The following is a 14495-nucleotide window of genomic DNA, read 5'->3' on the forward strand; positions in this document are numbered from 1 at the left end:
TGTATCAGCGAATTTGGACAAATGGATATAACCTGTAACCACCAGCACAGTCAACATTTCTGTCACCTCAAAACCAATCCCCTTGTTTCTCTTACAGTCAGCATCCCACCCTTGTTCCCCACTAGATTAGATTTGTCTTCTTTAGGATTTCGTCAGTGGAGTTGTGCGGTATGTACTTGTCATCTGGCTTGTTTTGCTCAGCATAATGTATTTGAGCTGCGTCCATGTTGTTACATGGGCTTCCCAGATTGCTCAGTGGTAACGAATCTGCCTGCAATGCAGGATATGTGTGGGTTTGATCTCTTATCTGGGAAGATCCCCTGGAGAAGGAAATGGCTACCCACTCCAGTATTTTTGCCTGTGGAATCCCATGGACAGAGGAGCCTGGCGGGCTACAGTCTGGGGTTGCAAAGGGTCAAACACGACTGAGCAACTAAACAGCAGCTTGTTGCATGGATCGATAACTGGCTCCCTTTTGGGTAGAGTAGTATTCCATTTTATGCATAGACAGTTGGTTTATTCATTCACCTGTTGAAGGACATTTGGATCTTATAAAATGGTTTGTAAGCCCTAGTAATTTGTATAATAGACATTGTGAAGCCTGTTCATTATTTGTCCAACTGTAAGCAGTTCACTGATCTCTTAGGAAAAAAATATATTAGTGAATCTTCAGATATTAATTTTATATTTTTGTGTAATTCACTACTTAAATACATGTGAAGATACTTGTAATATTTGGTGGAATTACAGTTTAGTATATATGTAATAGGTTATGATTGCTTTCCTTTTCCCCACAGATATGCAATAAGAGAGAGCAACAGTGTTGTAAAGATATTTAAGAACTTTAAGGAAAAAAAATCATTTAAACCAGACTTTGGAGCTGAAAGTAAGTGCTGTTTATATATGATACAATTTTAGAAACTTTGTAATCACTCAAAAACATCTAAAGATCTGAAAATATTTTGTTGTTCTTTGTAGGTATCTATGGAGGCTTCTTACTGGGAGTCAGGTCTGTAAATGGTTTAGCTTTCTATGACTGGGAAAATACGGAACTCATACGCAGAATTGAAATTCAACCCAAACACGTGAGCTTCCATCTTTGCTATTGTTGGAATGTACCTCTTTGTGACAAACTCTGGGTCCCTGAGGCCAAGAAATACCCTGGTACCCTGCTGTCTCTGTCCCATTGTGCTGGACATGGGGCCATTTACCTCAGGATTGCTTTAAAAAGGAAGATTGGGGTATTTGAATAAGGCAGTAGATGTTGGGCTTTTTGAAAAGTATAAAGAGTTGTACAGATGCCAAGTGCTAGTCTTATTTTAAATGGCTTTAATGCTTTGAAGAGGAAAAGTCAATGAGTTCTTGGCGTGGCAAGACCTGCCAGTCTCCCACTCAGTTCAGAAAGCCTTTGCCTACGTTACCTGATAACGGCTGTTTAAACTTTAGGCGGCCTTTCACCAGCGACAGTTTTCTACCTTTAGATCTGCCTGCTTCTTTGAGAGCTTTCATTGTCAGGAAGTTATCTCTGGAGACAGTTATCTCCCAGGGTCCTAGTTCTGATTTCTAGAGTCTGCATTCTCAGCAAGGGGGGCATCATCCTTAAGGAGACAGACATCAGTTCCTGAAACCAGTCGATGAGAAAAAGTACTCTGTTCTGTCTGTAAAGCATAGATGTTAATATGTTCATACATGTTATGAGCTTGTGTACTGTGTGTACGTTTATGTATTACATAATGTATAGATGGATAGTGGGCATCCCTGGTGGCTCAGTCAGTAACGAATCTGCCTGCAATGTAGGAGACCTGAGTTTGATCCCTGAGTTGGAAAGATCCCCTGGAGAAGGGAAAGGCTACCCACTCCAGTATTCTTGCCTGGAGAATTCCGTGGACAGAGGAGCTTGGCAGGATACTCTCCATGGGGCTGCAAAGAGTCGACATGACTGAGCAACTTTCACTTTCAGATGTGTAGTATCTGTGATAATAAAACTTGATAAAGGAAAGTGATTGGGAAACAATGCCTATAAAAGGTTTGGGGTGGGGGTCATAATGGGGGTGGGAGGGAGGGAGAAACACTGTTGAAGAGCAGCTGGGAATATTCTCGTGCTCCTTTGAATCTCAGTGCACCCGGGACTTACTGCCAGCATTTCTTCCTGCCTCCCTTAGGGCTTTCCATTTCTGTACATAAAATAGCAGCACCCTGTCCACCCTCCCAAATGTGTGTGTGTGTACATATATATGTATCAGATTAAGTGCTTACTTATTATCCTAATGTAAGAAGATAAGTCTTGTAGGAAACAGCATATGCAGTTTGTCACATTCATATAGACTCTAAAATCGTTTATCTGTGTTTTTGTTTGTCATGTCGCAGATTTTCTGGTCTGACTCTGGAGAGCTAGTCTGTATTGCAACTGAGGAGTCATTTTTTATCCTTAAATATCTGTCAGAAAAAGTCTTGGCTGCACAGGAAACACATGAAGGAGTTACTGAAGATGGCATTGAAGACGGTTTTGAGGTAATTGCATCAATAAAACTTCAGCTTTGTTTTTAAATGAATTATGTACTTACAGCTGAACTTCACTCATTGTAACATTTTATTATAAATTAGGTTTGGGAAAACTTAATAAACATTTAAGGGGTTACGGTAAAATGTGAAAATTAAAAGTCTTGGCTCAAAGATCAGGGTCTGAAAGTATTTGTTAAAAGATTTGTGCTTTGATTATAGGAAATCTTTAGACCAACTTTGACAGTTTTTCAGTAAGGAAGTTAGAAGTTGTTACAGTCCTAAGACAGTTTAGCTAGAGTTATTTAAAATGGGTTTTCAAGCAGAGGGAGCCTAGCCTGGTGCTGTTCGATGACTTAGAGGGGTGGAACTTGGCGGGGAAGGGATGGGAGCTCAAGAGGGAGAAGATATATATATTAATTATGGCTGATTCACTTTGTTGTACCACAAAAACCAATACAATATTGTAAAGCAATTTTCCTCCATTTAAAAAGTAAATTAAAATAAGAGAGTCTATAATTATCTTTAAAAAAATAAATTAAATGAACTTCCAAATATAAAGATAAATCATCCATGGTGGAGGTATCTTAGAAGATTTTATGAAGTACTTATTATGCCAGTCTCATGTATGTTAGGAATTTCGATCAGCACTTTCTTAGATTATAGCTTTCACTCAACGGTGAGACTTAACATTATAGATGCTCATCCAGGAATCTGTTCTTAAATGAATAAAGAAGATAGACATTCCAAGAAAGATTTTCTTTCTTGAAGTAGGATTCTTTCTTTGCATCTCTTTTTCTATCCATCACCCCTAATTATATTCAGTTTTTTATTATTGACAGTTTGTTATTTGTTGTTGAATAAGATAATAACAGGCTTCATTTTCTTTCTGCAGGTTCTTGGTGAGATTCAGGAAATTGTGAAAACAGGGCTGTGGGTAGGCGATTGCTTCATTTACACAAGCTCTGTGAACAGATTAAATTATTATGTCGGAGGAGAAATAGTCACCATTGCCCACTTGGACAGGTAGCTGACTATCATTTTGCTTTTGTTTTTAACATCCTAAATTTAAAAGTATACTTTTAAAAATAAAACCAGTTGCTGGCTTGTTACAATGATAGGCCTGGTTTTTCAGTTTTATGGTTTTAATAGGTGGCAATTGCTAACTAAAACTGCATCAATCAAATGAAAAGATTATGAGCAAGAGGCAGAGTGAGGGAGGGCGGGAGAGAGTATATACTGATTTGGGCTTAATTCTAAATTAGTTTCCATTTCTCTTACAGGACGATGTATCTCCTGGGCTATATTCCTAAAGACAACAGGCTTTATCTGGGGGATAAGGAACTGAACATTGTTAGCTACTCCCTGCTGGTTTCAGTGCTGGAGTACCAGACAGCCGTCATGCGGAGGGACTTCAGCATGGCTGATAAGGTCCTCCCGACCATCCCGAAAGAGCAGAGGACCAGAGTTGCACACTTCTTGGAAAAGCAGGTAAGGGGGGTTGTTTGTTTATTTGTGTGTGTGTTTTTAAAGCCAGCAATTTGAAAGAATGTTTGTATGAGTTTGAAGAACTTTATTTCTTAATTGTCACTGATTTCCTTATGGCAGTGGACTTTCTCTTGGAAATTTAAGTCACTTGTTAATATGCTTCCCTCTCCTTTCTCATAGTCCTTCATATCCCCTTTATATGTTGAAGGTGATTAATTAGTCTTCCCTTTCTGTAGACTTCTTTTCCATTCTATCAGTATTTTCATTTCTATGCTGTATTTTTCTCTCTCCTAGCTAGCTTCTCTCTTTCTGTAAAATACACATCAAATTTATCATTAGTGATGAGTGTTTTCCTAAAGTACCATTTTCATAATCAAAATTGGTTTATTCTTGAAACATAGTTGATTTACAGTGTTGAGCCTGTCTGCTGTATATGACTCAGTTATACACAAATATACATTCTTTTTTTATAATCTTTTCCATTGTGGCTTATTGCAGAATATTGAATATAGTTCTCTGTGCTATACAGTAGGGTATTGTCTATCCATTCTATACAAAATGGTTTGCACCTACCAACCCCAAACTCCTAGTCCATCTCTCTCTCTCTCTCCCCTCCTAGGCAACCACAAATCTGTTCTCTATGTCTATGAATCTGTTTCTGTTTCTTAAATAGATTCATTTGCGCCATATTTCAAATTCCACATATAAGTGACACTACGTGATATTTGCCTTTGTCTTTCTGACTTACTTCACTTAGTATGATCATCTCTAGACCCATTGGCATTATTTCATCCTGTTTATGGCTGTGTAGTATACCGTTGTATCTATGTATCACATCTTTATCTAGTCCTCTGTCAGTGGACATTTTGGTTGTTTCTGACTTTTGTGGAAAGTGCTGCTTTAAAATCCAAGTTATATGCACAAAAGCTTTGCAAGGCTTAGGAAAACACAGCCCTCTCCCTTCTCTCATTTATGCTCCCTAGTGGTAATCACTTTTAATTCTTTTAGCTGACTATTGGCATTTATTTCCACATGTTTCACATGATTGTTATATTGCTGTTTCTCAGTTTTAGGTATTTCTTGGGACTTCACACTCTGTAGAAAATGAAGAATTTATCTTTCTTTCACTCCCCCTGCTTCAACAACCTACATGCCACTTAAATCGTTACATCATAATTTTTATTAGATCAGTATCCATTGTTTATATTATTATGATTATTATGACTATTTAAACGCTGTTCACAGCTGAGCCATATCTTGGGCTTCCCTGGTGGCTCAGAGGTTAAAGCGTCCGCCTGCAACGCGGGAGACCCGGGTTCGATCCCTGGGTCGGGAAGATCCCCTGGAGAAGGAAATGGCAACCCACTCCAGTACTCTTACCTGGAGAATCCCATGGAGGGAGGAGCCTGGTAGGCTACAGTCCGTGGGGTCGCAAAGAGTCGGACACGACTGAGCAACAAACTACTAACTACTACTTCCCTGAGTTGATAATTGATTCTTTTATTAACTTTGCTTATTCTATGTGTTGAGGGTTTTTCCTCCTACTCTGCTGCTTCTCCAGATTTCCTTGCTATCTCCTTTCAGTGTGTTCAGTCTGCTTCAGGCTCAACTGACTTTTTCCCTCATCATGGGTATCCCCTCCCCATCATGTTGGGGCCTCCCTTTGGCTTGAGCCATTGTTTCTTATATCCCCTGTCTTCTTTGCTGGTTTACTCCCTCATTTTGCTGGAGTATGTCCTTCAGTAGTTTTCTGAGAAAAGGGTTTTTTATTGATAGGAAGTAAATATTTTTGTGACCTTGCATATCTGAAAGTGCCATTGTTCTACCCTAGAACATACTTGGCCACTTAACTGGATATAGAATTCTAAGTTGGAGATAGTTTTCTCTCAGAATTTTGAGGAAAAAATTCTATTTTGTCTTCTAGTTTCTAGTTATTGTTGAAGTCTAAACCATTTGTATTCCTGATTCTTGGTACCTGATCTGTTTTTTCTCTTTGGAAGTTTTTTGGATCTTGTTCCTCTTGTTCTGTAATGCTATCATGATGGTGGGCCCTGGTTTAGGGGTCAGTTATCATTCATTCTGCTGGGTATTAGATAAGCTCTCTTAATTGGAAGCTCATTCCTTCATTTTTGAGAGATTTTGTTGAATCATGTTTCTATTGATTTCCTGCCTGTATTTTCTATATTCTCTCCGTGGAACTGTTATTCAGATGTTGGGCTTCTTGCACTGGTTTTCTCATTTTGTTATTCTTGAACTTTTAAAATCTTGTTTATGGATCAGAGTTTCTCTTCATACCCTCTGTCAGGGTATAAGTGATAGCTGAAGTTTTCTTTTTCCCTTATTGGTATGCTTTCTTCAGTACTGTTACTGGTTCTGCTATTATTGGTTTGATTTCTGTCTTTCCTTTTAAAGATTTTCCTCAGGTATCTGATGGTCTTTGCGCACTCGTTTAAGAGTGGAGGTCTAAGAAGCAGGTCAAAAGATCTGAGTTTATGGGTGAACTTACTGAGTATGAACTTAAAATATGTGATGTGGCTGGGCCATTTGATTGGGAAACCTCAATGTCAGTATCTTCATGTAATGAATTTGTTCATTTAGTAAATTTAATGAGCACTTAATATTGTACCAACCACTGCTCAGGCTGGCATATAATTCTCATTGACATTTTAGTATTTTTAAGTCTAGCCCCTTTGACTGGTTAGTTTACAGAGAAGCTCCCCAATCACCATCATTCTGGTGGGGAGTAGAGTACAGCTTGGTGTCTCAGTATTTAGTATTTCACACATTTAGTTAAGTATGCATTCTTATAATCTCCTGTTTTCCTTTTGCCACTTAGTATTCCTTCGGGTTTATAGGTATCCCTCAGGCTGGAGACCCTCTAGTTTACCTTCTCTAGAAAACAGGCCTTGTCTTCCATGTGTGTTGAGAGGATGTGGGGAGGCGTGAGGACCTGGGGTGTCTGACTGCTTCTTATATAGACCTAGGCAGTTTGATTTCTTTGCTGGCTTTAATACTGCCCTTCACAAGACACTGCTGAGGTATGAATTGAGTTATTTCTATCCTGTCTTGACTCCAGATTTAGGGATTAGTCTTCTTTAGTGTTTTAACTCGGAAAAGGCAATGGCACCCCACTCCAGTACTCCTGCCTGGAAAATCCCATGGATGGAGGAGCCTGGTAGGCTGCAGTCCATGGGGTCACTAAGAGTCGGACATGACTGAGCGACTTCACTTTGACTTTTCCCTTTCATGCATTGGAGAAGGAAATGGCAACCCACTCCAGTGTTCTTGCCTGGAAAATCCCAGGGACGGGGGAGCCTGGTGGGCTGCCGTCTATGGGATCGCACAAAGTCAGACACGACTGAAGCGACTTAGCAGCAGTGTTTTAACTGAATGTTTATTTCAGTGAGTTTAACTCCTTCACCAGCTTTCAAGCTTCACAAAGTGTTGTTATTAATACTGATTTCTCCTCTGCCTTTTTCTGTGTCCTTGGGAGTTTGTGCTTTAAATTGTCATTTCAGTGGGGATTTGGAGGAAAACAAAAGTAAATATAGTCACCTCATTTCTTTGCTTCGCCCTCACCTACATCTGACTAGTTCTATAGATTTTCTATCCTCCACTCTTGGATTGTATATTGTCTACGTTAGTGCTGGGGAGAAAAGGAGTAATGCAGATTATTCAGAATTCCTTATTACACTGTACTCAGCAGTGAGTGGAGGGAGGATCAGCTTGTATAGTCTGGGAACTTATTTTGAGCACAGTGATACAGCCATGCTGACTATCTAGTGAGACAAAACTGTCCAGTTTCTGCATCCTGACCTAACAGAGCATTCACCCTCAGTCTGAGGAAGTCTTCTGCAGCTTGAACTTTTTGTCTCATTATATCAATCCCCTGGAGCTGAAGAACTTGCCCATAGGGCAGACCCCATCAGCACTGTCTTGAGGGAGAAGCTAATATAGTGATTATAGTGGTTGGCTTAAAAGCTTGTTTCTGATGACTGACTGGAGCATGGGAAGGAGGTTTTAGACTTCTGCCCTCTGCAATACTTGCTGATGAGTAAACTGGACATGAGACCAACAGTAAAGGCATAGGTAATGACACCTAATCAGTGTCTGGACCTGAAAGCAAAATGTTTGCTAAATGACCTGCGGATTATTGAAAATTGTCAAGTTTTACATTTGACTTTCCTTTCTCCGAGCACTTCCCTGGTGGCTCAGACGGTAAAGCGTCTGTCTACAATGCGGGAGACTAGGTTCGATCCCTGGGTCGGGAAGATTCCCTGGAGAAGGAAATGGCAACCCACTCCAGTACTCCTGCCTAGAAAATCCCATGGACAGAGGAGCCTGGTGCAGGCTCCACTGTCCATGGTGTTGCAAAGAGTCGGACACGACTGAGCGACTTCACTTTCACTTTCTTTCTCTGAGGCCCAGGTCTAGATCTCTAAGGCCCAGCTTGGGCAATTACAGACAGCTGGGTATATACTACCGTGCCTTTTTTAAAAATGGTTCTTATTCAGTCAGCCTGCCAGAATCATTTTCCATGTTTACTTTTATACTTCTAAATTTTACTAGTTGTTAAACTCAAGTTTATCAAGCATTGGTCGGCTTCCATGCTTAGAAAACAGGCGTGCAACTGAATTTTGTCTGCCCTGTATGTTCTTACCAGTTGATTTAACGGCTCCTTAATTTTTCTGTCTTCTTATTGAAGAGTAGTTATTGTTGTTGTTACTTTTGTTTAAGTAACGGGGCTTCCAATGTCAGCAGCGTATTTAGTTTTGAGGGGAAAATGGATTGTTTGCCATGTGTATGCACTGAATATGTAGACTACACACACAGGTTTTGCTGTACATAAACACACACATATATCTTATCTGTTCAGGGCTTCAAGCAGCAAGCTCTTACAGTATCCACAGACCCTGAGCATCGCTTTGAACTTGCTCTTCAGCTTGGAGAACTAAAAATTGCATACCAGTTAGCAGTGGAAGCAGAGGTATGTACTAATTTATGATTGATTGTAACTGATGGAAAAGTCAGTAGGTACGTGTTTATTGTAAGTTGTGTTACTAAAGTTTTCTGAAATGCAAATTAGTAACTCATTTTGGTGAGGTTATTGCCTTTCTTTGGTCTTTTTAAAAATGATTAGTTATTTCTATATTCTTATTAATATATTCTTAGCATTCTAATTAAAGCTAAAGTTTGTTTTTTTATCTTACATGGGATCTATTTTGAAAGAGAAGAAAAGCTGGAAGATAGTAGATAAAGGAATCTGGAACTTTCAAAGAATGCAGACACAGCAGTAATTTGTCAGTAATCCAAGCTAGTGAGGAAGATGTTGGTTTTAAAGAAGGGTTCTGACATTTTGAGACAGTTTAATGACATTTTTACGGGTCGTATAATGAGGGCTTCCTTTATGGTTTCAATCTAGCTTTTACAGGTAAATTCATTTCAGATGTACTAAAGAAATTTTAGCTATATTAAGATTATCCAAATGAGCAGCATTTTATTTGATTTCTAAGAAGCTACCAATGACAAAAATAATATTTATTACTAAATATTTAAGGACATAAAATCTTTTTTTCTATTCTTTTAAAAAATAGTTGTAAATCATTCCTTAAATTACAATCTAATTACCTTAAAACGTATTAGTTTTAGTTTCACTGTATAATTACAAAATAAAAATATATATGATTATTTTTACAGCTAATGATTATTCATACAGCATTAAAATTGATTTGTGTTTGAATTAATTTTGTATCTGAATAGTTTCCATTTCCTGATTATATATTTTGTCATTCCAATGGCACCCCACTCCAGTACTCTTGCCTTGAAAATCCCATGGACGGAGGAGCCTGGTAGGCTGCAGTCCATGGGGTCGTGAAGAGTCGGACACGACTGAGCGACTTCACTTCACTATTCTTATTTTGACTGACAGAACCAACTTAACAAGCACAGCTCAGTATACATAAAACATATCTTTTATAATTATAGAAAATATAAAATTGTCAGCACAGTAATACTCAGATTAACAGAATAATGTTGGTATTGGAAATTCAGGTGTTTATTTAAAAGCTATTTTAATGTGGAAACTCTTTCTTACAGTCAGAACAGAAGTGGAAGCAGCTTGCTGAGCTCGCCGTTAGTAAGTGCCAGTTTGGCCTGGCCCAGGAGTGCCTGCATCATGCACAGGACTATGGGGGTCTGCTGCTTCTGGCCACTGCCTCTGGTAACGCTAGTATGGTGAGCAAGCTAGCAGAGGGCGCAGAGAGAGACGGCAAGAATAATGTGGCTTTCATGAGCTACTTTTTACAGGGCAAGTAAGTATGAACCCAAGGTCTAAAGGTGGGCAGAGTAATGAGAAGCACTGTCTGCACTGACTTTTTAGGGTGGTCTTTTGAGAAGAATGTGAAGAGGAAACCCTGGAGAGTGCACTGATGCCTGGCTAGGGGCTATTGCTGGTAGGAGCAGGCAGGGGGACAGGGCTGCTTCAGCAAAGGATGCTTTTACCACAGTTGGTCTAAATGTTTGAGCAGAGTTGAGCTTCAGGGAAGGTCAACTGGGAGAAATGTTAAACCCCTTTCTCAATAGCCCTGCCACTTCCTGGCAAAGGTATTTTATTTAATGACAGCAAGAGGCTGTCATTTGGTACCTGAATGTTGCAGGTGATTTTGCCCAAATTGAATGATCTGTTTACAACAAAAATTAAGGGGGATCAGAATGCCAGTTACTAGTTACTAACTAGTAACTAGATTTGCATTTAAAGCATTAAAATGTCATATATTTTAGCAGTTAGTACATAAGTGTAGCAGTTAGTACATATCAGGTCTTTTCATTAGTTGACCATTATGGAATAAAATGCAAAAGTGTTCATTAATTTTGCCTTACAGACTTTCTGAACCTCACAGTTAATCATAAAAACTTTGAATGTATATGTATTTTATAACATATGTATGCATACATTTATATACCTGTGAGAAAAGGTCTGGGCTTCCCTGGTGGCTCAGTAGTAAAGAATCTGCTTGCCAGTGCTGGAGACATGGGTTAGATCCCCGGGTTGGGAAGATCCCCTGGAGAAGGAAATGGCAACCCACTCCAGTATTTTTGCCTGGTAAATCCCACGGACAGAGGAACCTGGTGGCTTCGGCCCATGGGGTTGCAAGAGTCGGACACGACTGAGCAACTTAACAAGAATAGGTCCACTATTTGCTTTTTGGCTGCGCCAGTCTGTCGCTGAGCAGGGGCTTTCTCCAGCTGCAGCGAGCAAGGGCCTCTATAGGTGTGGGGCACTAGCTTCTCACTGTGGTGGCTTCTCTCACTGGGGAGCAGGGACTCTAGAGCATGGGGGCTTCCATAGTTGTGGCACATGGGCTCAGCTGCCCTGCAACGTGTCCCCCCTGCATTGGCAGGCAGATTCTTAACCATTGGACCACCAGGGAAGTCTGGTCTGTTTCTTATCAATCATTCAAAAACCCAGAAAATTCTGAAGCGAGTATTTGGTGGCATAATCAGACCTAAACTCTTATTAGTTTTTCTTATGTTTTTATGCCACTTGGTGTGTTTTTATTGTATTTAGTAGTCACATGTTTTTTGCAGAATATTAACGTTTGTGACTTTGGTGCTGAGGATGTTATGCAATGTATGGCATATTACTTTGTAAAATCCAAGTATTACCTTTTTAAAATCAAAAAAATTCTTAATTCTAAAACACATTATCCACTTTATCAAACTTACACAGGAAAAAACGGAAATAAATGGACATTTGGATATTTTCCTACTGGGCACCACTGCATTGTCCAGCACTGTTCATCTTAGAGATGCTGCCCTCAATAATATAGTTGTGAAACAGAGTTTCTCCTTTGTATCTCCTGAAGCCCTTAAATGTGTTCATATCAGCTACCTTGTCTTAAAAAGCCCCTTTAGAGTCTGCCTAGGACAGTTAAAGAGATTGAAAATGGTCACAAAAGCTGTCTTATTTCTCACACTGCTGGAGTCTATTTTGTAGCTCACTGGTGATAAGTTAATGGCTCAGTGACAGAAGAGGTATACATGTGGGAGCTGGAGAGGGAATGCTGACTTTGCAGCACTAAATTCACATTTCTCTAATGTGCTAAGTGCCATTATTACAGCGTTTATTCGTGGTAACAGTGCCTGTCTTTAATCTGTAGGCTTGATGCTTGCCTGGAGCTTTTGATTAGAACTGGACGACTGCCAGAAGCTGCCTTCCTGGCACGGACTTACCTACCCAGTCAGGTTTCAAGGTACAGACTTTTCATTTTGGGAGGAAATATTTCAGATAAAAACAGAGTCCTTACCAATCTCCCTCTGGTTCCATATCTGTAACAGGGTGGTGAAACTCTGGAGAGAAAACCTCTCAAAAGTCAATCAGAAAGCAGCAGAATCCCTTGCTGATCCAACAGAATATGAAAACCTTTTCCCTGGATTAAAGGAAGCCTTTGTTGTAGAAGAATGGGTGAAGGAAACGCATGCCGACCTCTGGCCGGCCAAACAGTACCCTCTTGTCACGGTGAGTGCCTGGGGCGCCTAATTTTGTGTAACTGCAAGTAGAAGGGCATTCACAACTTAAGGTTTTAAACTGTACCATCACTTCATGGGAAATAGATGGGGAAACAGTGGAAACAGTGTCAGACTTTATTTTTTTAGGCTCTAAAATCACTGTAGATGGTGACTGCAGCCATGAAATTAAAAGACCCTTACTCCTTGGAAGAAAAGTTATGACCAACCTAGATAGCATATTCAAAAGCAGAGACATTACTTTACTGACTAAGGTCCGTCTAGTCAAGGCTATGGTTTTTCCTGTGGTCATGTATGGATGTGAGAGTTGGACTGTGAAGAAGGCTGAGCACCAAAGAATTGATGCTTTTGAACTGTGGTGTTGGAGAAGACTCTTGAGAGTCCCTTGGACTGCAAGGAGATCCAACCAGTCCATTCTGAAGATCAACACTGGGATTTCTTTGGAAGGAATGATGCTAAAGCTGAAACTCCAGTACTTTGGCCACCTCATTAGAAGAGTTGACTCACTGGAAAAGACTCTGACACTGGGAGGAATTGGGGGCAGGAGGAGGAGGGGATGACAGAGGATGAGATGGCTAGATGGACATGAGTTTGAGTGAACTCCAGGAGTTGGTGATGGACAGGGAGGCCTGGCTTGCTGCGATTCATGGGGTTGCAAATAGTCGGACACAGCTGAGTGACTGAACTGAACATACGTTTTGGTTTAATTGAGAGCTAGTATTTGGGATTTGGGCTAAGTTCATAGATGAATTATACTTTCAGAATATTTCATTTCATCATTGCTTCATTCCCTGATAGCCAAATGAAGAAAGAAATGTTATGGAAGAGGCAAAAGGCTTTCAGCCCTCAAGATCTGCGGCTCAGCAGGTCAGTAGACTACTACACAAGATAGTCTGGTTGAGATTTGTTGATTTTAAGTACCATCTCCCACTTCCTAATCCCGATTAGTTTTCCCTTTGGGAAAAACTTCAAATTCCTGAACAAATTCCTTTGTTTTGTGGATTTTCAGGAACTTGACGGGAAACCTGCTTCTCCTATTCCTGTTATCGTGACCTCCCAGACAGCCAACAAAGAAGAAAAGGTATTGACATACCCAGCTTCTCGGTGGACCCCAGCCTCACCCTCTCTCCACATGAACGTGTGCTAGCTGTGCAGGCCTATGTTTTAAGTGATGTAATCAGTTTCAGAGCAGGAGCTTTGAAATGGAAAGATACACTTTTCTGACTGTTGGTTTAGTTCTCTTTGGATCATGAATCACAGGTAACTTTTCTTTAACACAGTACTATAGAACTCACCCTCTTCCTTTTGTTTGCAGAGTTTACTTGAGCTGGAAGTAGATTTGGATAATTTGGAATTAGAAGATATTGACACAACAGATATCAACCTGGATGAAGATATTTTGGACGACTAAATAATGTTTCCCGTTTACTCAGCTAAGCAGATCATTATTATGGACGTATTGATCGTCACCCTGACCACCATGCTCTGGACTCTGAGAAACTCCTTACATTTTTTATATATAGACGTCGTTGCCCACTAGGAGCACAATCCCCTCATCTTCGGAGGAGTTTATGTGCAGCATCTAAATCACTGTTCCCTTATTAACTAAAACAGCTGTGGGCTTTGATTTTTTTCATACTGTCATTGGACCATATCTCATAAAATCCTTTGAATTAATGAAGATACTTCAGAGTTTCCTTTCTGCAAAATGAAAACAGGATTCGAATTTGGCTGAGCCAAAATTACACCTTTTCTAGGTATCAGCCCATGTTCTCTTCTCTTTGAATAACTATTTTCAAATAGCATCACTCATATTTTTCTTAGAATTGAGTATCTGTGCTATAATTTTCTAAACTTTCCCTTGACCTCACTGCATTATTCCCCTCATTCTATGTAGCGTTCTTATGCCTTCCTCTGACTTTGTCTGGTAGTACCTATTTCTAGAGTCAGCTCCCCTGACCTCATTAAGCTGGGCTCTGTTT

At 39.9% G+C, this 14495-nt stretch overlaps 1 protein-coding gene across 1 annotated transcript in view; it reads left to right on the forward strand.

Annotated features, from left to right (window-relative positions):
• Window positions 1-14190, forward strand: part of COPB2 (COPI coat complex subunit beta 2) — a 34485-nt gene extending 20295 nt beyond the window's left edge. Inside the window, exons 11-22 of the mRNA XM_052636981.1 lie at window positions 798-886; window positions 979-1085; window positions 2368-2511; window positions 3395-3525; window positions 3783-3990; window positions 8864-8974; window positions 10084-10298; window positions 12147-12239; window positions 12325-12505; window positions 13312-13380; window positions 13523-13594; window positions 13829-14190. Coding sequence (XP_052492941.1) covers window positions 798-886; window positions 979-1085; window positions 2368-2511; window positions 3395-3525; window positions 3783-3990; window positions 8864-8974; window positions 10084-10298; window positions 12147-12239; window positions 12325-12505; window positions 13312-13380; window positions 13523-13594; window positions 13829-13924 — 1516 coding nt within the window. The 3' untranslated portion in view covers window positions 13925-14190. The remainder of the gene's footprint in view (window positions 1-797; window positions 887-978; window positions 1086-2367; window positions 2512-3394; window positions 3526-3782; window positions 3991-8863; window positions 8975-10083; window positions 10299-12146; window positions 12240-12324; window positions 12506-13311; window positions 13381-13522; window positions 13595-13828) is intronic.
• The last annotated feature ends 305 nt before the right edge of the window (window positions 14191-14495 follow it).

Source organism: Budorcas taxicolor, chromosome 1 (genome assembly GCF_023091745.1).
Source record: "Budorcas taxicolor isolate Tak-1 chromosome 1, Takin1.1, whole genome shotgun sequence".
NCBI classification, from domain to species: Eukaryota; Metazoa; Chordata; class Mammalia; order Artiodactyla; family Bovidae; genus Budorcas; species Budorcas taxicolor.